The following is a 23,158-nucleotide window of genomic DNA, read 5'->3' on the forward strand; positions in this document are numbered from 1 at the left end:
ATAGATTAGCGGAATCGCTTAGTCGATGCACTGGTTGTATTAGCAGATGCGGTTTGGCACGATTACCTCCCTTAGTTCACCCCTATAACTTCTACCTCGCTGTGCCTCCTTCGCTATCGGAATGGCTTAAAAGCAGAAACTGCAAAAGTTCGTTAATGGGAGGTGAAACGGTTGCTATCGAGCTGGATTCGTTAACATCGAATCATCATAGGTGGCGAGAGTTCTCGCTAAAACGTAAAACCGATTGTTGTTTACGATAGAAAACACTCGTGTCTGTATGTTTGACGAGTAATAACGATATATACATCCCCCTTCGCGAGTATTACATCTCCAACAGGAACTTGAAATATTATTACGAAATTGTTAAAACGTTTGACAATTATTATCTCGATTGGAACGTTAGACCATAAGGAATTATTCGTATTCGACGTTATAGTAGCGATCTGATCAACTTGATATAATAAAATTATTATTATCGCTATTAACGATTATATAACACGGATTTGAATATTTTATATAGGATCTAAAGTAGAAAGCTGTGGATATTCTAATACTTGCGAAGGGGAATGCACGTATGTGAATGTCACTTACTTTTTATAGGACGAATACCGCTTTTTTAACTAACTTGTACAAGTTGTAGGTTTCGTGTATTTTCGATCGATGATGATATTTTTAATTCTCTGAATTAAAAACAAAGTTTGATAGAAAAATCCGTATACTATCGAACATCCGTCGCATTACTATTTTTGCGTATGTGCCATTTTTGTAGATAAACACGGAACTTGTGTACCGTTTCCTTTCGTTTTATTTATTTCGTTTTTTACACATAAATATACATATATAAATATACTTGAAAATTACAAGTATATCTTTTATAATAATTCGCGAATACTTCGAACTTATTCGAAGCTAAAATTTACTTGAATTCGTAATCCATTCTACTTCTCTATACCGAGTCTATACACTTTTCATCATAGATATTTATAAAATTTGTAACGACGAGTAAATTTTACTTGGTAAGATTATAACGAGTACAGCGATACGTGTAGAACAAGATCATTTTAGCCAGTCTACCCTCTTCGTTCTTATCCACCGTTATCAAAGTTGCTAAGCAGAATGTACGCAAGTTTAGAAGCGAAAAGTGAAACAATAGCCGTAAAAGTTTGCACTTTCAGAGATTCTGGATTGTCACCGAAAAGTGATTTTCTGAATTTGAATTTCAAACTACTAATACTTCGTTTTCAATGATATTTGACAAACTTTCGTATAACGTCGATCGTTCGTTATTTCCTGTGACTTTTTGAACAAATTCTTGGCCTTAAGAATAAACGAAGACCTGCGTGAAAATGCTTCGAAAACTTGCTTCCAACCGCGACGTCTGAATAATAAAAATTTAAGAAATTATAATTAATATTATCCGCAACGAAACTTGATAACATTTTTAAATATTCTCCGATTGTTTAAACCTTTCGACGCGCATTTTGCGTTAACCTTTATAATATGTTAATAAGTTACTTTCCAACGATTATTTGTCACGGTATTGACAGGTGATTTTACACCTTCGAATCGGCAGAGACGCGTTGAAAAACATTACCGCGAGATCGAGTTTCGCCTTGAAATTCAGTGTCAGATTAAAATACATCGTACTCTACTCATCGCGAAGATCTAAAGCCTCGAAGGAACCTCGGATCGCTTCCCTCGGACCGTTCGATTACAAAAGAGACGACAGAGTCTCGTTAATTCTATACATGCGTATAAAAGTGATTTTCTTTATAATATCATTAAATAAATGGCGTTTCTCGTCACACTGAATACATATTCCAAACACACCATTGGATATCTCATTTCTCCCTTTCTTTCTTTCGAGGAAAAGTTGACCAAAGTTGCCGCCGACAAATCCACGTAAGCTGTTCGAACAACTTCGACGATCTACGATGCGATGCATTTTCGCTTGCATCGGATCTGGTCACCTCGAGCTATTTCTCGGAAGGTAGGTAAGCAACTGGCAAAACCGTAAGAAATAGTTTTTAAACCTAACTTATAAACAAATAAACCTAAAGCTAAACATAAAAACTGGCTATCTACTTTTAGAAAATTTCTAAAAATTATCTTCTCTCTGAAGATAGTGGTTAAGGAAGGATAGGAATGCAAGTAGAACGTAAAAGAGCGTAAGTTGGCGGATTAACGTGATTGCGAGAATATGACGAACGATAAATAAAATAATTAAAAAATTTAACGAAGAACGACTCGATTAACGATAAGCAAACAAAACTTGAATTCTAATAATTTACATCGAAATGAAACGGTTTCTTTTCTTTTAAATAATCTTACATTCCTGCTTTCTCGTTCAATTATAAAACGAACCGCACGAGGAAGTAAATCAATATCTTTCTAGAAAGTTCATAAAAATTTATCGCTAAGTCCTACCGCCTGCCTGGACTCAGCCTCCTCATGCAAATTCACCGACAAATTTATGCTCATCTTGTTTTATCGCGCATAGAATATCACTTTATCCTGCGTGCGTTTTTCACCTAAGATACTTTTTTTCAGTTCTACAATTTCTTACAACGCTACATCGTTTAAAGTTTGCAAACCCGTGTGTCTTAAGTTCCTTTGGAAAGTCGATCAAAAATACGATCTTTGACGGGTTAGGTGGTAACTTTGCTTTGTTCCAACAGCGATCATGCGAGTTTTTAATTATTTTAATCAAGGCATCGTCGAATATTGTATTTATTACATTTATGCGTGTATCTCGTCTTACGATACCGTTTGTCGTACTTTGTCTACAATAAAATTGTATAGTCCGAACGATAAGTTTATCTAGAACAATGCACGAGAAAATATGTGCATTCAGATCTTTTATGTTAATTACACTATAATCGCTGGAAAATGAATTGCGTTACAGAATATAAATGAAAATTAATTATAGGAAATGATATGATAAACTCTATCATAAAGACGCGTGTATTCTTTTATAATAATAATGATAGCGATAAATAACACAGTTAATTAACTATGCGTCTAGATTAAACAAAATTATGAGGTAAAAATAAATTCTGAACATGTTTTTGTTCGAAGGTGCAAATGTTAATTTAGTACATTCTTCTTTATATTTTCTACGCTTATTCTTGTTAATATCGCGTCCAGGGGACATTTCGGAAAATCATCGGAAAAATCGCAGTAATGAAAAAATACTCGTCGTGGTACCGAGTCGTTGATAATCTCTACAAGAGAACCATTTTAAATTCACCATAACTCTTGGTAACCGTGCGTATTCACTCGAGAGAAACACATCGATGCTATATTCCGATGATTACGAGAGGAAAGCTTACGCTCGATACGATCGTCTCATGATCTAGGAAACTGTCCGTCGTCCGTTGTCAGTTTATCCACGTTTGTACGAGAATAAAATTTTATGTCTTTCTTCGCATCTTTCGCTACCTCTATTTTCTCTCTCTTCGCCGTCCTCTTTCTTTTTCGATCAAGCCACATAGAGTTATGTATACCCTACGACGTGCATATAAACCCGCCAAGTTGTGGCTTCAATACCAGCCGCACATATTTTATACCGGCCGCACAAGGATCCGCGTTTCATCTATGAATTATTCTCCCGTTCACCGAGCACACGCTGAAATCACTCGACGTGCCTCTGCTTACCATCACCGATGAATTACACGTTGTTTGTTCTATTTTCTCTTTACCGTACGTGTCATTATCGGAAATATTCATCTTCGGAAAATAGTATAGATAACCGCGTTAGCCGACAATGAGCGACACGCTTCCCTCGCGTTATTTCCACGTAATCAAACTTTATTACATTGGACACTCCTGTTCCAACGATCGTGTCCTCTGAAAACTGGTTAGAATTATTAATTTGTCGTGTTTGTACGTTTTTACAAACCGTTATAATTCGATATAAATCTACGTATGTCTATGTACGTATATATGTAAAGGATAGTTTGACAGACACGGAGATTCAAGCTACGCCCAAACATTTTCGGAATGTTTCTTTAAAGAAATATAACGAATTAAAAATCGACGAAAATATACTTATCGCTAAATATACTTTTCTGTCATCTTTGTATATCGATTCGCATTTATAAATATTCGTAGGGCGTTTATACTTTTAACAAATAAGCTCGAAACGAAGCAAGCGACGCGGAAGGCGGTTCGCGTTAACGATAACGATATTCAGCTTACAAATACGACGAAAATTCTAACGAGCAGCCACGAACAAATAAAGTATCGACATGGACCGGAACCAGTCCCGCGTCCGATCGTGATATAATTAACTCGATCAGGTGGAAAAAAAAACGACGCGATAAACAGAAACGCCCCGAAGCGCCGATACGAATGATTAATTCGGTTTTCTCGTCTACTTTGCATTACTCTGTCAGAAGCCGAATCACTGGCTACGAAGAATCAACAATAATGAATCCCGAGGCTGTTTCCAAACGTCATTAATTATAACGCATCGCGCAATGTACGCAAGTTTTAATTCACCGTTGTATCTCGTTCGGATTTCGTATCGTTTTAATTCTTCCAAATGAAAATGAAGTTGGATCGTTCCAAGTGGACGTGGAATCGTTCAAACGAGCCGAGTTAAATATTTCGAATATTCTCCATCGTCAACGAAAATAGAAAAAAGCATAAACGTGGAAACAACGCGGAAAAAGAAGAACGCAAAGAATTTCATTCCATAAATATTTTTACTCAAAAATGCGTATCTACCGATTCGACGTTTGGTAAAAGCTAAATGTTTCGAATAAAAGCAAACCTGTTGCCGGAATTTCACTGATACTTTGACCACTGTGTTCAAACTTATTCCTTTTAATTTATATTTCGTCGTTTATTCGCCGCGTTTCCCTGCTATTTAAATATTCGTTTATTCCTGGAATTCTCTAGATTCGCAAATCGCTGAATCGCGTTGCTTCGATAGTGGCACTACTCAAAAAATGTGAAATTTGCTTCTATCGAATAGACAAGGTCTGCGCGTTATGTTTTCGCTTTTATCGATCGTGTGAAACGATATATTTACAATCTCATCAGTTTTGCGTCAGAGAGCAAAATTATATACTTATATCGTTACTAATCTGGCCTTAGTCTTACAACAGACTGGCTCGTCTTCGGTTGTTTCGTGACGCCACGAGCAGCGGTAGGTTGTACTCCTTTCGTCGTACCGTCTTGTAATATCGTTGAAACGACTGGCGAAAATTTGTTTGTAAATTTCAAAACATCTCCCCTCTAAAGTTTACCCTTTTCGAGTTCTGTCGTTATCGCGTCGAACCAGCGGTATGGTTCCTTAATTAGTTATATCATATTCCGGGCTCTGTCTTAATCTGTATGTACTCCTTGGTTAAACAAGACTTTAATTAAATTACGACGAATTAATTATTAACTTTTCACCTATGCTTATCGGTAATTTTCAAATCGGTATTGCGTGTGGTACAAAAGCCGTATTGTTAAATATTATTGTATAGTATTACGACCGTATTGGACATAAGGTCGTAATAATCAGAAAATATATTAGACAAAAATGATCTTTTTATACGATGTAATCGTATGCAAAGTGAAATTGGGAAAAGAATACGATAGCCCAGATCGACGAAGAGAACGCAAAGAATGGGATTCGATGACAGGGATGTATTATAAAATTTAATCGCGGGACATAGAAAAGAAATTAGAAGGAAAAATATGAGAAAGATTAGCTTCAAAACGTTATGAAACCTCGCGTTTCCGAGTTTTCCTATTTCCAAACTTTACTTTCTCGTAATTATAATTGTTCGCCAGATTTACGAATAACACTTGGAAAAAGTACTTTATAAATAATCCCCGTTAAACAAAAATTACACCATGCATTCGATACATTTTTACGAAGAAAATTCGCTTCCTAAGGCTCGTTATCCGCTATACGACACTCTGGTATAAAATTAAGTATAAAATTATATTTTTCATACTTTTCACGCTTTATTAAACGTCGAGAGTACGAATTCTCCCTAACTACTAGTTAGAAATATTTTCTCGTGTTAGACATTAGATAAAGGATAACTTTTTACTAGATAAAAACGAACAGTATTCTTTTAATTTAGAAAAAATGTTGGTTACGAGAAAGCAATATTCTTTCGGTCGGGTAGTGAATTAAGCGATCACGAAAACGTCGCAACGTAAGAACATAAAGCGGCTGTCGTATGGTAGACGGTAGGCAGATGCGTGGTGTTATTTTCTACCTATTAAAATCGTCTGAAATTTCAGAAGTAACGTCGCATCGTTCTTGCCTTCTGCAACAAGTTGTATCTGGACGCTGACTGCCATACCGATTATGGTCAAATTATTGAACTATACGCATAATACGTAATTAATATTTCCCGAATAAAATGCATCGTCATAATCTAAAATTGCATTTTTCGTGTTAAAAATAACTGTTTTCAGAATTTATTTTCTCACTCGTTTAACGTGTTAATTTACAACGGGTATTTATCGAGATATCGATTTGACGAATAGAACTTAGCGAAACAAATGTTTTACCGCGTGATTCTTTCGGTTTCTTTTTGTGACATTCATTTTCTCGAGAAACGTTTATCAAAATAGTTCGCGTCGTATAATATAGAAACGAATCGATCAAAAGAATATTACTTTTTCGAGAAACGTAAGACGAGTAAATCTTAGGCGCTTGCTTGAGCAAAGCGAAGTACGCGATATTTCTTTCGCTTTTGTCCAGATTTTAAGGGAAAAGATAAACGAAGCGACCAAGTCTCTGTTACACAAAGTCACTAAGCACCGATCTTCAGGTTACTCGACTTCCTGTAAAAGTTATACAGAGAAGGGGTAAGAAACGATGTACACAATGGAAAACGCGGAAAAGAAGCAACATCGATGTAGCAACTGGTAAAAAGTAGATTAATATTTAATACGCGAATGACTTTCGCTGAAGTTAATCGATAAATGAGTTTCGCTGAAAGTAATTTCGTACGATAAACACGATCGATATATAATTTTCAAATTTCATGTTTTTTCGCGTATCGGGTACTACTTAAATATGAACAAATTTACAGCGGTATTAATTAACATTGTTGTTAACATTAGTATTTACTACGAAAACTCGTGAACTTTACGCGATGCAAGCTGTTCAGGTCTTACAGAGATTCGGTCGGACAGAGTGAAAGCTTACAAATACTGAAAAGCAAGCTATTATAAGGTCGTAGGTGTATCATGCGATGTTCTATATTTAGAAAGAAAAATTGTTGGTATCGAGTTATACAACAAATCAGCAACGCGAAATAAGAAACCTCGAAACGGCAATTGTTCGGTAAGATAACCGATAAAGCGATGAAATTCTATCGTATCGGGCAACCATTTTGCTTCAAATTATACACCACGGATGAAAAACCGTTTCTGACAAATGTGCCTTAATTCTATCTCGACCGATAATACAAAGCAAAGCTTCTTAATAGAAATTATACGTAAGTTATTTTATACGAGGTAGCTTTAATAAGTTGCGCTACTGTTCGTGTCGTTAACATTCCTTTTTTATTGTCGCGTTTAATTTAAATGAAATTTAGAATCAAACGTATTATCCGTATTACGTATGCACTGAATATGCACTGAATATGCACTGAATATGCACTGAAAATCACATCACACGGGAAACAATTAATCATTATGATTAATTGTACGTTGTAAATATCATAAAATACACTTTGACGGTAAATGCGAAATAATGGAATTTCTGTAGAAAACTGCCGAAAATCCCGAGTCATCGTCATCTAATATGACTTCGCAATATGTTTGACTTTCATGTTAATTTACAATCTGAATGAATTATACCGGGCACAAATTGATAGGAGAGACCAGGTTTGACAGCGAATCGCGTTACAGAATTCGATCGCGTGCACAGCAGTCCCTTAACCTAGGATCGATATCACTGCTGGTTACTGCGAACTTGCGGATATTCAAATCTTACTGGGCCATAGCTCGTATTATCCTCGCGAAATTACAGTCAGGCCACTGAGTACAAGTACATAATTCACGTACAAGTAAGTGTCGTATTAGTTATGATTTGCACCTCTGCGACAACGAAATACGTTTATGCCCAAGAAAACTGGCGTTGAATACATTAGCCGATGATAGTCTGCCAGTAGATGTACCATACAACATGCTAATAGCTTAAGAACCTGAACGTGATATGTAACGACGAGTGAAATTACCAACACTGATTAAAAAACATTTATAATCGACGATGGAAATTATAAGATTACCGCGAACAGTTACAACAACAGCGAAAGATTGTTCGATCGCGATACTTCCTTCCCTTTCTTCCGATGACTGTGTATTTATTACTCTATATATTTACCGTACGTATTTCTTACTATTAGCGTTACAAGTTGATACCTAAGACCGTTACTTCGACCAAATTTTTTGGATAAGCGAAAATCGAAAAGAAAATGTCGATAGAGAAAATAAAGAAGTAGATGTTCAAAAGATATCGTCGAACAGCGTAGAAACGAAAGGAAGAAACGGATGTCGAATCACGATATTCCAGTGACGAATATTTTTATCGTATAAGAGATGCATTTTCTTCTATCCAAACTTTGTTAGCAAGGAAAAATTCTTCTTCGATAACGAGAGATTAGGTAACTTTGTCGCGATATAATTCATACAGAATGCACAAATTCAAACGAATCCGGAGGAGCACGAAACACGGGTTGATAGTCAATGTGACGAATAATTGCACATTTGGGAATTACCACTTCGAAACTTTCCAGCTAACAGAATTCTCGTAATAGCCGATGATAGGCATGGATGGGGGTAAGTTTAAGGGCACAGAGCACTTCTCTTGTACTGGAAACTATTACTGCAGTTTGCCATCGATTGGGAGCTTCGTGGAAATCGTGGGAAATCGTGCAAAGAATGTCGATGTCATCGTGGAAAGGAAATCTTGATAAACGATTTTACAAGCTGAGCTAACTTTCTTCAAATCGTTTTCCCTCGACGTCATAAACAAAACAATACCATCGAATTTAATGTTTTTGCATCGACAGAATTCGGCCATCTTCTACGACCATTCGTTTTATACGTATATTACGTCGTTACTACGAGCAAGACAATCTCGTTCACAGACGCCGAACCAAATGGTATGGTGCGTTGAAAAATTTGAAATAAAACTTTTTATTGTAATTATTTAATTAAGTTTTACGAAGGTAAAATTTCTCCCAAAAGAATTAATATCTCGAGGAATATTGGGCACGTACCGCACCTTTGTTAGAAACGTGACACAAACGTGTTTTTCGAGTTATGACTAGGAGGAAATTCTTTATGGTTCCTTAGGGTTATAAACTAAAAATAGAAGAAAAAATACAACAGTTTATCCTGTTTTACGTGTATTATTCTCCTTACAGACAAATTTCGTTAACGAAGTAACGCGTTACTATGTTTAACGAAACGACTCGTTGCAATTAAAAAAAAAAAAAACGCGTGTTTTTAACCCCTGTTAAAACGCTTCATCGTGTTCGTTTCATCTCAAAAGATTCAAAGATACAACGAGCAGAAACAAACAGAGACAAAAATATAGTTGAGTAGGAACGCGTTGTTATCTTCCAGCATTTTAAAAATACTTTTCAGTACGTCACTTGTCTTGTCACTTACATATTCGTCGATACGTTTCGAACGAACGAATACAACTAGAAAATAGAGGACAATAATTACCCCTACGTTAACAAAGTCTTGCCTTAAAGATGTTAAACAGTCGATAAGGAATGAAACAGGAAGCGAACTCGCGGTAAAAAGTTTATATGTAAAATACAGCGACAGGTATCCAAATGATTTTCGCCAAGTTGTCGATCGTTGTAGAGTCGAGTTTGTTTAGTTAGTGTTTAAGCGCTGAACTAACGAACCACGACTAGAATTCGCTTTTGAAAACGAAATAAAACAGATAGCATTGTAGCGATATCGATCGCACGCTGAACAAGAAAAAACAAAGGTCTCTTTCGGAAAAATGCCTTAGTATTTTATTGGAATAAATGATTGCGCGATATATTAATTTTCACTTTGATCGTTCAACCGTCGTTGCAATTAAACAGAGACATTCGGAGCTAACAAAGACACCTTAACGAGAGAATTCGAGAACAACAGAAAATTAATATTTTACAAACAAATTATTATCAAAACGTTTTACGTCAAACGTTTTTAAACGAAAATATATCGTTCAGCGATTCGTTGAATTTGTTCGTATTTGCAAGAAGTGTCAACTTTGAAACTTCGTCCTTAGCGTGTCGCGATACGAATATGGAGAGTAATCGCAATGCGAATATACATATTAATCCGATACATTTTCCTAAATACGAATAATACGTATTTTTCACGAAAATAATATAATTTGTCTGATAGAATATTCTCTCTACGTTCAATTTGCTTTTCCCTGTGATCCTGGAGAAGAGCGCCGATTTTTTATTTATGTATTTGCTCTCCTCGCGTAAGCAAGATGAATTTGCAACACGTAACACTTGTACGCGGCAGATTCAATATTTTCACCAAGCGAGTACGTTCGTACAAAGATACGCGTAATTAACGTATGGTAATTTTGAGCACATGTACCCTGCTGAATTGTATTTTTAATATCGATCCACCGATGATAGTATTCTGTAAAATATTTATAATCGTAAATTTCAAGCGAACGAACAAATCACGGTGAAATATTACTGCTATAAACTCCTTTGTTTATAATCAGAAAAATACGAGGAAACGACAAATAACGTTTAATATAATCACATCGATATATATATATATATCTGTGTATTTATAATCTAAATACAACAGAATGATAATTTCGTGAAATAATTTCACAATTGATAATTAGGTAAATATAAATAATTTATAAGTAAACTTGTATACAGACGAAACCAATACATAATTCCAATTATCATAAATACCTGTGTGTCTATACTATACTACACGTATCACTGAATTGTCAGTTGCAAAATTTTAAGGATACAAAATTCGCGTTGTTCGTAAAATGATATTTAGGAAACATCTGACGCTATATAGATCCCTACAAACCTGTTATCGTGCATTAAAAGTAAATGGCAATTGAAAAACTTTTGGGAAAAGGTCTCGTGAGAAAAAGCGATAAATTGAAACGAAGGTTTCGGTTCTTTCTTTTAATTGACAACTGTGTCTTTAAACGAAGAAGTCCTTAAAAATTTGTCCTGTTTCCATAAAATGTAAAACATAAATTTGTTACTTATAACGATACCATCGTATAAATAAACTAACGTATTGCAAAGGTACAACGTGTGTGTTTCTTCTTCCACGTAAATTAGGAAAAACGGAGTGTTTCGACAAGAACCCCTTTAATAACGAGCTATACGTATATGTACACGTAATAAATACAAATGCAGTTGGTTGAAATTTGAAAATGCAAAATTGCGCAGAACGAACACGATACGACAAAATTTTAAGCAAAGTATTTAAGATATAGCGCTTTCTATGACGTTTGATGGGTGAAAGAATTTTCTATCGAGCTCTTACTTGTTCGAATATATTCGCAAAAATATGAATTTTCATAAAAATCCGTAGTATACTTATGAACGAAAACTATAAATCACGAAAGAAGTGGCCTCAATAAGGGACAGAACTTTTCGAGCAAACTGATAATATTATTTATCGAGAAAGGGCCCGTAAATCTATAAAAAAATTTCTCAGTTCAAAAAAACTCCAACGTATCGGTATTCGAACGAAGAGAAACTTCGAACTGAAGCATACGCGCAGGTTTTGCGAGACATCCGGCCCATATACAGACGGTACTCGATTTCAAAAGAGGTTAATGTCGCGACATTCTCCGTTGTAATGAAAGTTAAGAAACGTCGACGCAGCGGCGTCACGTCCTTGCACTGTTCCTCGCCATGAAATCTAAGGAAACAGACACCGGGGAAGAAAATCGAGAGAAGGAGAGAGAGAGAGAGAAAAATAGAGATCGAGAGTAGCATCGAGGGTTAAAGACAAGCGAGTTGAAACGAAAGAGGGAAGAGAACGAAAGCAAGAAGAAAAAAATGGATACGAGATGGCAAAGAGAAGAGAGTGAGTGAGTGAGAGAGAGAGAGAGAGAGCGTTTCCTCGTCACCCCTAGAATTCAATCACACCGTGTTTACAGCTCAGTACACTTAATCCTCTTTATTGGATTCAAAGCGTTTGCCGGTACACCGTATCTCAGAATTTGATCAATTTTATGGGCAAAGGATCTCGATGATACTTGCGGACCGACCATCTGTCTATTGACCTTCAATGAAATTATACCGTCATCGAGATAGCGTTATTAACTGCAACCCTTGCTCCTTGACCTACCCCATTCACTACTTTAATTCGGCAAAGAGAGCACTTCTAAATAGCTAAGGGGTTGTCACAACCGATTTTTATACGTATGGAACATAGAGGTCATTCCGACTGATAAAACTGACGCTAATAAGTTAATAACGATTAGACTGCGAATATTTATTCAAATTCGTATCTTTGTGAACCGAATTTAAAGAAATGGAATCTAAACAGAGATTCGTTTCACCTATTAAATACGTTATCACGAGTTAAACGCACTTTATGTATTTTTGTGTAAAAAAAAACGCGTAAGAATCCACGGTCGAGCGATAATTCCTTCAAATTTCCATTATTCTATATTTAGTCAACCTTTAAAACGTTACTTTAAAATATCTAATGTTATCGTTTGATAGCATAATCTGTACTTGTTGATACATCAAAATTATAACATTTATCGCGTGATGTTTCCCAGTACTTTTATTTGTACTAATAAGCGTTCTATCATTTTTATAGCATGAATATTTTATTGTTATTCGTGGTTATTACTTCTTTCTATATTTGGAGTATTTGTTATTACGCTGAAGTATTTTAAAAGTTATCGCGCTAACACGTACATATGAAAAATTGGAAAAAATTGAAACGTTTTATTCTATTTGAAAAAGCCATGCATTCGACGCGGTACTCGTTGCACGTGTAGATAATTTCATAAATTACTTTGTCGAATTTATTTTCCTGTTTTTGCGAGGATCGCTTCTTTAAAAACGTGTTTTATTCGAAGACTTCGTATACGGTTCGATCGCTGGCATTTTATAAAAAAAAAAAGTCATTACCGTGAAATAAAATGACCGAAATATGTACTTACGTCGTAGCTGAACTTTCTATTTGTAATTGAAACAAGGCTGAATTTCGTACGAATGGTACTTAAAAATCCTTCTTACGTGTATATCACGAATCTGTTACATACCTGTAAGCAGAAAGATATTGCACGTTGAAATAATCTATGAATGAATATATAGTTATAAAAAAATTATTGTTTTCAATTTTATGTTTATAAACGTAACGTTTAAAGCCGAGAACAATGCCGAAATAGTTAGGAGAATATTGTAAAAATATTTTTAAATGACCAACGCGATCAAAAATGGAAAATAAAGAGTTTGAAATATTCGACAATGGAATTAATTACACAAGATTACTTTATAATTGAAGTTGTTGAAACACAAAGGCCCCGCGAAAGTTGTAAGCGAAATTACGTGGAACTAGCTGGCATTTATACAAATGACGTGTATCATCACTTTTGTACGTTGGATGTTCCTTTGAAGTCCAAGCCGCGTTTCGCGGTAGGCTTCATATGATAACTCTATTATACGTACTAATTATGCAGAGTTCCAAAATTACGAGTACAAATAGAGCTTTCAAAAAAATCACGAACGTTAAAGAAAACTAGAAATGAAAAGTACTTTTAAGTCGTATCAAACGTGCATAAGCATTTCGCAAATGTCGTTTTTCTTAGTAAAAATAACAATTCGTTCAATTTTATTCATAAGCAGGCAATTAGTAGTTTAAATCAGTATCGATTTAAATCCTAGCTTAGCTATGTTGCTAAAAATCATTTTGTTACTTTTCACGCCTCTACCAAGCATGTAATCAAGATTAAGTCGCAATAAAGCAAAGTTAAAGGAAGTTAATCCGAGATAGCGTTAATTATTTACACGCTAAATTCTGAAGGTATTAAGCATCTTATGGTAGAATACTTGGTATCGCTTAAAGAGCAGAAAAATTTGAAACGGCAAAAATACTGTAGTTTGAGAAATATCGATTATATTCTACTTCCAATTACGATCTTTACTTTATTATTTTTAACTAAATTTTCATTTCACTCGCTGAGAAGAACATTGACAAATTTAGATACGTGCTTTCTGCGCGTAATATTTTCCGTTTTCTATACATCATGATACACTGCGTTTCGTAATATCGTAATAAGCCGCATTCATAGAATTATTTGCATAATACGCATCGTATGCATAAATATTAATATTAGATAATACTTCCCACCACCCTAGTACGCATATTATGCTATATTACCTCGTATATTACACAAGTATAAACGAATATTGAATATTTATAATGCAATCCAAATTTTCGAGTGAAAATCCTGCGTAGAATATTTATATACTTGGCAAATTGAACCGACTCTCATCGTCAATATTTCATAGGATTTCCTATTCTAACCTAATTGATCTACAATTTCGCGCTGTATTTTGCTATAATTGATAGTTTAAATCAATTTTGTCGGTAAGGAGAATTTATTAAGGCGACGTTTATCATCTAGCGACACTCTTCCATTTCCCATTTTCCCAATTCGTTGCGTTTTATTTGCTTTAACTTGTCAGAACGATACCCAAATGAGTAATAAATTTGAACGTAACGGCCAAGATGTTCCCAGGCTGAAATTTTGCTACGTGCCCCAGTCACGGAAGTTACGAAACGTTGATGCAAAATGATCAAGTTTTTATGCCGAAGTATCTCGTCGTAGAAAGGACAATGGAAAAGCTAAGAATACGACGATTCGTTTATTAAATTAACAAAACGAAGCAAGCTGAATAGTTAATAAATTCGATTCACCTTGAATTATTTCTGCTATCTATAAAGGCATGTGTGTATATCCTGAATCATATTTTAGTAATTGTAGCTACGAATTCCAACGGCACAAATTTACCGATAAATATCTCGAAAAAATAGTCGTTTCGTGTATTTTTTAAAATTTGTTATCAATTTTTCCTGCCTCGTTTTCAGTATCGTTCATATATACATCTTCGTTAATTTCATATTTCTGACATTGTTAAACAATCACCTTTTTTTGTAAATAGAACCGTAGAGCCTGAACTTGTGCTATTTTGCAAATCGTTGGATATTTTTAACGAAAGAAGGATATTTCATCAAACCGTTTATTAAGCTGAAATGTTTATTATGGTTAATCGTTGAATCAATTTTCATTCTCGTAGTTATCGTACATAGGTTTTTCAGAGCGATCAACGTATCTCTACGTTAAATTTTCAAAGCGTAGATAATCATTGAATCAACGAATTACGAATGCTTTTTTAGGTCGTGACATTTTACAGTGTTTAGTAATATTTTGGACTGAATACATACTGGGATCGACCTTTCCCTTCGATTAAAATTAGTATATGAGTAATCTTTTCAAAACGACGATTACTGCAACGGTACATTTCGTACAACTGTGACGTTTTGTGTATCATTGTCGTTAAAAAATACGTAAGAGATAAAACTGACAATTCTCATTTTACAGTCATTTTAAACGTTATTACACCGATCCGAACAAGCTGGGAACAGTTGAACCATCAACTGATATAACGTGAAAAGGTGGACTTGAAATTCGTGGCTTCGGTTTCGTCTAATAATTTTTATAGAATTTTTTCATCGACGTTAGTAATTATCTTACATCTTGTTCGATCGAGTTTTAAATTATCGTATCTATCAAACGAATCGTATCGAAAAATATTATTATACGAATACGAACGTATCTGCTTTGCATGAACGTAGCGATTGAAAGTGACTGAACGAATGATAATTACGAGAATAAAATGATTGAAAAGCATAGAAACAACAGTCGAAGAATATGAAAAGTGAGCGTAGTTGAGCAAAGCCGCGTTAAATAAATCCATAATAGTCTGTAATTTTATTCTGTTGTAACGAAATATTTTTCTTCGTTTGCAAATATTCTTGCGTTGCGAGGCTAATCAGCGCTGTTCCTTTTTGCTCCAGATTATTTCACGCTATATCGATGAAACAAATATTCGACGAAAGCAGAATACTTCGTTGCCTGAAAACGTATAACTGCATAAAATTGGTCAATGAGTTAAAAAATGAACGACAAATACTTTAAAAAGCTGCTTTCACAACTATTATGTTCGTTAGTTCCATAGAGTTCGATTTAACGATTTAACAAATTCTTCCAGCTGGTAAGATCGCAAATAGAAACTCTCGTGGTAAAAAATATTTAATGGTATGTTCCAAAATATGTCTAACGACGGTCTTTTGAAATAGCGTATTTTCAGATGTTTTGAAAATCTCGACCTCTCGATTTCTAATAGCAGATTCTGCTTCTTATTAGACATTCGTATTCTATGTCAGTTTTAGCATCTCGACCTAATTAGTTTCCAGTTCAATTCTTCAAGAAAGTATTGATTCTTAGACGTTCGATAATAAAATTGATTATATATATATATATATAGGTCGCTAAATATCAAAAAGTTTAATTTAACTGATAATCTTATAGCAAAAAATATACTTTTTATCTTTAAACGGTAAATTCTTCAAAATGCGATTGTCGATAAATAAGAGATTATAAAATTAACGATAGTATAGATATCGTATTGATATTATATCCAATCATATACAACTATTACAGCTACTACATCTATCGAATGGTTGAAAACGATAAAGAAACTTTCAAATCGTATCATTATATTCGTATTCCACATATAACTGAATTATATTTAAAGCACAAACTCCTTTCCGTCGCTTCAATGAAATCTGTAAATAAAAAAAACCAATCGACGTCGATTGAAATTTATATTTTCAAAAATATAGAACGTAAAGTTGCGTAAGAATATTTCCAAGGAAATTCTATAACACTTTCAACGAAATTCTATTCTATACCGCGTAATCATCGACGTTTCGCCATAGGTCGAGTAATTAAACCAGCCGATAATTATAAAGAGTTTCCTCTGTGTAATAAATGTGTCCGGTCAAACACTGATCCTGAACAAACAAATTGGTTTTCCGACTTCGCTTCGACTTCATCGACATCGAATAATTTTCAATCATACGAAACAAATCTGCGCTACCGCAATCCGTTAACAGAAAATCGTAAAGATTTATTATCAATCTCTCTCCTCTTCTTCGTCTTTACTTGTTCTTCAACGAGATTACCTATTTAACGATTGCTATAATAACCGTTGTCCCTCTATAACGTAGTATAACTTCAAACTTATACGCAACAACGTATACGAGTTACATATATATTTTTTAAACGTCTTTTAAATTTTATCAATCAGCGTATTATTTGATATTATCGCTATGTCGTTACGTTAACGCCAAATAATTTATTTATCGCAGTTTAACGTTTTATATTTTTCGACTCAAAGCGAGAAACTGCGAAAGTCGAAACTCGATGTAGAATTTCGAGGGAATCGTTGATAACCTGCTGTAGCGATTGATACGATCATAAGCGATCAATTAAAACAAAAATTCCAATCATAGCCGGTGATACTTTCGTGACGTTACGTAAAGTGAAAATGACACGCCTTGCGGCTACGAATATATTTCGAAAATGTCGTTTTCCTCGCGTTTGCTCGCTTGCCGCTGTGACATTTTATCTTATCCGTGATTATATCGACGACACCAGATCACACACCGATTTGTCTACGATGTAACGATTACCGATTTCAAAGTTTCATACGAAATTAAAAAACTGTGATCGTGTTTTCGAGTCCCATACTAGCTACTAACTACAAACTTGTAACGTGTTTGTTTACCTAAATATATTGTACGTACATACATACATACATGATTACGGTACAATAAACCTGAATCAACGTAACACGTGCGAAGGACACGCAAAGAGAAAATCATTCCGAGCGAAAATATGCCGAGTTCGCGAAAGCACTGGATAAAGATAAATTTTGATAAAAAAATCTGTATACTTCCAAACATTAAGACACGTTGCTATACGTGAATACGTATCTTTGTGAATAAAGATTTGGAAAATAATAGAAATTATTAAGTCTAAATAGAAATCCTGTATCTATCTTAGTTTCAAAAAAAATGTGCTTGGACCATTTTTCTACTTCGCTCGTCGTTTTTGTCTCGATAAAAATGTCCATCGGTATTGACAAAAAGACTTCTACGTTTTAAATAACTATGCAAACAAGAACTGGAGATTTGAACAAACAAGCGAAAACCGTCATTTTGATAGTTTTAGCGTTACTAGATTCAATTTGTAACGCGATATTTGACGATGCGAGCTTAATTTGCTTCTATTTCGCGTTTCAAGGTCGATAGAATTAACACGACGAATAAGAGGAAAGAAACACGGAAGCGAACGTTGCACCATAAATTGTCGTAAAAGAAAGAAGGAAAATGGAAGGGAAAAAATTAACGAGAGTTGCAGAACGATCGTTCATAACCGTGCCACGCGCTTCGAATGAAACTTTCCTTCTTAATTCTAATTAATTTGGCTTTAGTACTCGCCAAGTTAAACGTCACGTTGCTGTAAACACACAGTCACTACTACGCCACAATAAATAATAAGAAAGCGAACGCGTGCAAATGAAAAACTAAAGTACCTGATGAAAGAGGGTGAGATTTTGCTAATTAAAACGTCCTAATTTTGGCGACGCGAATCGATCTTTTGTCGAGTTAATTTCCATTACTTTTTGCCGCTGAACGAGAAATATAAGAATAAAAATATTTGCAAAAGGAAAGGTCTTTTTTAACATTTAACATCGTGTTTAACGTTAGAACGACCAGAGTGATCAAAGTAACTTGATATCGAAATAAATTTGACGATTCTTCGTAGAAACTTTTCATAAAAATAACGCACTAGACTGTTGCTAAATTTAAACAAAGTATTCATCGAGGTAATAACAAGATTTTACAAATTCCGTAGAATAATTGAATTTTCCTCGCAATGTAAACAGTTAGCAAGTATCAACTTGATTTTGCAAGTGTAAAATTAATTTACCATTATTCTACGTCTGCTAACTAAATGCTCGGTAATTTATGGACGAGGATGTACCTACTATGTTCCATCAAAATCGTAACAAGTTATGCCGCAAGTTCTTTGGCATGAATTTTCTTCTACCGAAACTTTCGAATCTTTGTTAGCTTCTTCGCGGATTTAAGCTCTTCATTTTCAAGATTGGTATCGTTAAGAGAAAATGAAAAAAAAATTTGTTTAAACCAACGACAAGTAACTTGAAGCGTAAAACGAATAATACGAATATATTCGGGAAAAAGAAGATATTAAAGAACTTGAAATACTATCTCAAAGATACGGGAAAGAGGAAGAGCATAAATCGAGGTTCAATTTTATGAAATCATACAGATAAGTCGGACAGATAAACACGACATTGCCTATGGAAGTTAATCGAAGTAAAAATAATACACAGAAAAAAGAGATTATTGTTAACAAATTTTTCAAAAAAATTTCGTTTCGTATTTAACTCGATTATTCGCGATATTTCATAAACGATCGATCGATGTTACGTTTCCCAACCGGTTCGGTGCCTATTGAAAATCCAGCGCATTGAACTCGCTGAAAAAAATAAAATTTTATTTATAAAAATAAAGATAAAATAAAATTCTCGGAAAGGTGCGAATTTGGACAAAAAAATCCAATTTTAGTGACATATTTTCCTCTATCGACCCCGAACTAAACGATTTTTGTTCGAATAATTCTTTTTTCCTATATTTCACCATTTTTAGTAGGCTAAGAAACGAACGAGCGTGTATGTTTAAGTAAAATATTCTATCGACAAAAAAAAAGGGAAAACAAGGAAGGAGAATGTAAAAGAATAAGAAACAAGAAACCTGTAGGCAAACTATCGAATAACGATGACAAGCGAGCTTTCATCGCGATAATTTTTACAAATTTCGCGGGGTAACGGCGCCATTGCGAGAGCGCGACGCGTACAAATTGACCTGCTCAATATTTCGACATTATGCCTCCACGTGTTTTCGCATTTTATCCGGCGAAACCAAACGGAGTAGCTACGTGACACGGCAATATTTGCGAAATCGCAACTTTACTATATACCGCGTAACGCATCTGTCAAACTTCGTACAATGGATTGGACTACGCCACGATGGACGTCATAAAGCGAATAAAATTTCAAACGAGTGCGAATTGAACTTACGATTTATACGACTGCCGTAGCCGCGTCAACAAGAAAGTAAATCGTCCACGATGTTAAATAAAAACCGATCCTTCCTATCGCTTTATACCTCTGTTACAACCAATTTCTGCGTGTCCACGTCCTCTTTACGGTGTATACTTCTTTCTCTTTCATGTTTGTAAAATAACGAAATTGATAAAGGAAGAACTTCTCTCTCGACCACAAAGCGATTTTCCCTTTAAAATACTTTCGTTAGAAATAGAAACTTTTTCCATTGTGTATTAGTTATGTATTAGACGTAACAAATTTTCTGCTTCTAAGTTTATCTTCCATATACTTCGTTACTTCGTATTCGGATGTCTTGAAAAATGTGGTGAAAATGAAAAAAAATGGTCGTAAATGGATAGATCCACGGTCGATTATCCTTGCAGCCGATGAAACTTTTACTTCTATTATTAGTAACAATAGTTTCGTTTTTAACGATACGATTCGTGAAAAAGAGTCGCGAGAAGAGAAAAACAGAATCTTTTTTCTATATCTAATATTTGTATTTCTGTGAAATTCTCTAAAATCATACCGTTGATCGAAACGCGAATGAAATATTCCAATTGGAGAAAAGTAAATTCCCGTTAAATATAAATAACTGCATATTGCTATTGAAATGTCAGGTCAGTTAAATTTTCGTATCAAGATTCGTATCAATGTTATTGTGAATGGACGTTACGTAGGTAAGCAAGATTGTGCGCTTCGATTGCATGGACCAGATTAAGATTCAATTTTGTAGATAATTGAGAAATACGTGGCACCATCAAGATTGAAACGGACTCTCTCTCTCTCTCTCTTTATATCGAGCAAAAAATTGGAGTATAATTTTGACACTCGGAAAAAGAGACACGGAAAACGAATTTATGAAAGGATTTTTTGCCTCGCTCTTATCCCAGCTATTTGCCAAGCAATTTCTCTTCCCCTCTCGGATTTCCGGATAATGTTTATTCTGTTTCAAACGATGGCCTCGAGAAACTATAAACGATATTAATCCATTAAACGTTGATTAGACGCAATCTACGTCCGGAGAAAATGAAGTTGCCGGCAAAGAAATATAAGAAGGCAAGCTTGCATAAAAATCGTAAATTTCGACAAATATTTTACAAATTAAGAATATTTGATCGAACGATATTGCACTCTTTCGTTTAAACATACGAATATCGCAGAGAAAGAAATATCACGTTTATCGTTTCCTACGGAGAAACAATTTAAAAATTCAATACGCAGTCGATCGATCCCATACTACTAAAATCCTAACTTTTTATTCGCTTTGCAAATTAAATGTTCGTTTTGTCACGCTCTTGCGCATTCGAACGATATTAGTTGTCGTAGGATTTTTTACGAAACTTGGTAACTTTATATCTTTGGATTTAACAACTTGTCGTTATTATTTTCAATGTTACGTCGTATCGAACGAATGCAATTTAGCCAACAAACAAGTATAAGAATTAGTTTCTTCCGTGCGTTCTTCGACCGCGTTTGTCTTATCAAAATAAACGCTCGAAATGACACCGCAAAACCGTAAACGCAATAGGGTACGATCATAATATGACCTTTTACATTTTCACGTACATTGTCTGTAAATAACCGTTTGAAGCAAAAAAAAGAAACGCGTAGCTGTTTCTACCTCACAGTTCAACATTCGATAGTTCATATACGATGAGATATACAATTTTAAGCGCGATTAATCGCATTCGGTATTCGGAATGTTCTACGTTACGTCGCGTTTAAGCCTTCGTTCGGATCAACATTCGAACCTTCGGCGTTAAACGATGCACGAACATTCCGTTCAATACGTATTGTAAGAAAAAGAACGAAAACGATATGCTTGCTTCATAATCGGCAAAGTATCCTAGAGAATTTCGAAATTTGTCGAAAGCGTCACGTCGACAACCTTCCGCCGATCGGAACGACGAAACAATATGCACATTTTTCTCCTATTTTAGTCGGCGTGTACCGTTCACGATAGGATTCGCGAACGACAGCGAAGTAAATTTAACCCTTTGCTTTAACCCTCGAGGCTTTTTTCCGCGTGATCCACTTCGATAACTCTGAAAAGAGTAACACTCGAGCGGTAATATAGCTTCTTGAAACGAAAAATTTTGATTCCCAAAGGACGACGGTTATATTTTCTACCTTTCGGTTGGTATAATCGTTAAGTACGATAGAATAAAATTGGGCTGCTAGTGTAGTAAAACTGGGGTAGATGTGCCAAGATGGAGATTTCGAAACGATAGACAGGACGTTTTAATTAAGAAGATCGGCCGAGATATTCGTTGTTACGAAGGAAAGGAAGATGAGAGGACAATTGGCGCGTGAAGGATGCCGTGAAAACGGTGATAGTGCCGCAGTACTAAGGGTTAACTTTTATTAACACCGACCGACACACTGGGAAGAGCGGAAGGATGGAGGACGCGTGCACGATGATCGGCGGTACCGTCGCGTCGCGGGCAAAAGAAAACGGATTGGCATGCGAATCGTTTTCCATACTCACCGACTATTTCCGGGCGCACGCCAACTAACAAAGTAGTCACTACTAGAAGAGGCACCTGTCGTCTACTCGTGCACATACCACGTTTCTCGCACATGATTTCACTTTAACGCGAAACACGCGCAACGAACGTAACGCTCGTCGCGTCCAGACTGAAGTTCCGAGTTCGTGGGGTTCTCTGTATATCCTAAGCGCACGAGGATCCCCCTCCCTCGGCAACGGTTCAACCCCAGTCGAGCAAGAGTGCTCTCTCCCCGACACGGGGCGACCTGTTCATCCCCACTTGGCCACCATGCTTCATCCCCTTCCGACAACGTGCTCGAAGAAACTGCTGTCAATCGGCTCGTGTCCTATGTACACCCGTCACCTTTGCGAATCGCGCGTTTCTAATTATCCCATT

The 23,158-nt window shown here is 35.4% G+C and overlaps 1 protein-coding gene across 2 annotated transcripts in view; it reads right to left on the reverse strand.

The window, feature by feature from the left end:
• Positions 1 to 22,915, reverse strand: part of LOC139995433 (lachesin) — a 258,770-nt gene extending 235,855 nt beyond the window's left edge. For both annotated transcript variants that reach the window (XM_072018895.1, XM_072018894.1), the window contains exon 1: positions 22,762 to 22,915. In XM_072018895.1, coding sequence (XP_071874996.1) covers positions 22,762 to 22,855 — 94 coding nt within the window. In that variant the 5' untranslated portion in view covers positions 22,856 to 22,915. The remainder of the gene's footprint in view (positions 1 to 22,761) is intronic.
• Positions 22,916 to 23,158: the final 243 nt, after the last annotated feature.

Source organism: Bombus fervidus, chromosome 16 (genome assembly GCF_041682495.2).
Source record: "Bombus fervidus isolate BK054 chromosome 16, iyBomFerv1, whole genome shotgun sequence".
NCBI classification, from domain to species: Eukaryota; Metazoa; Arthropoda; class Insecta; order Hymenoptera; family Apidae; genus Bombus; species Bombus fervidus.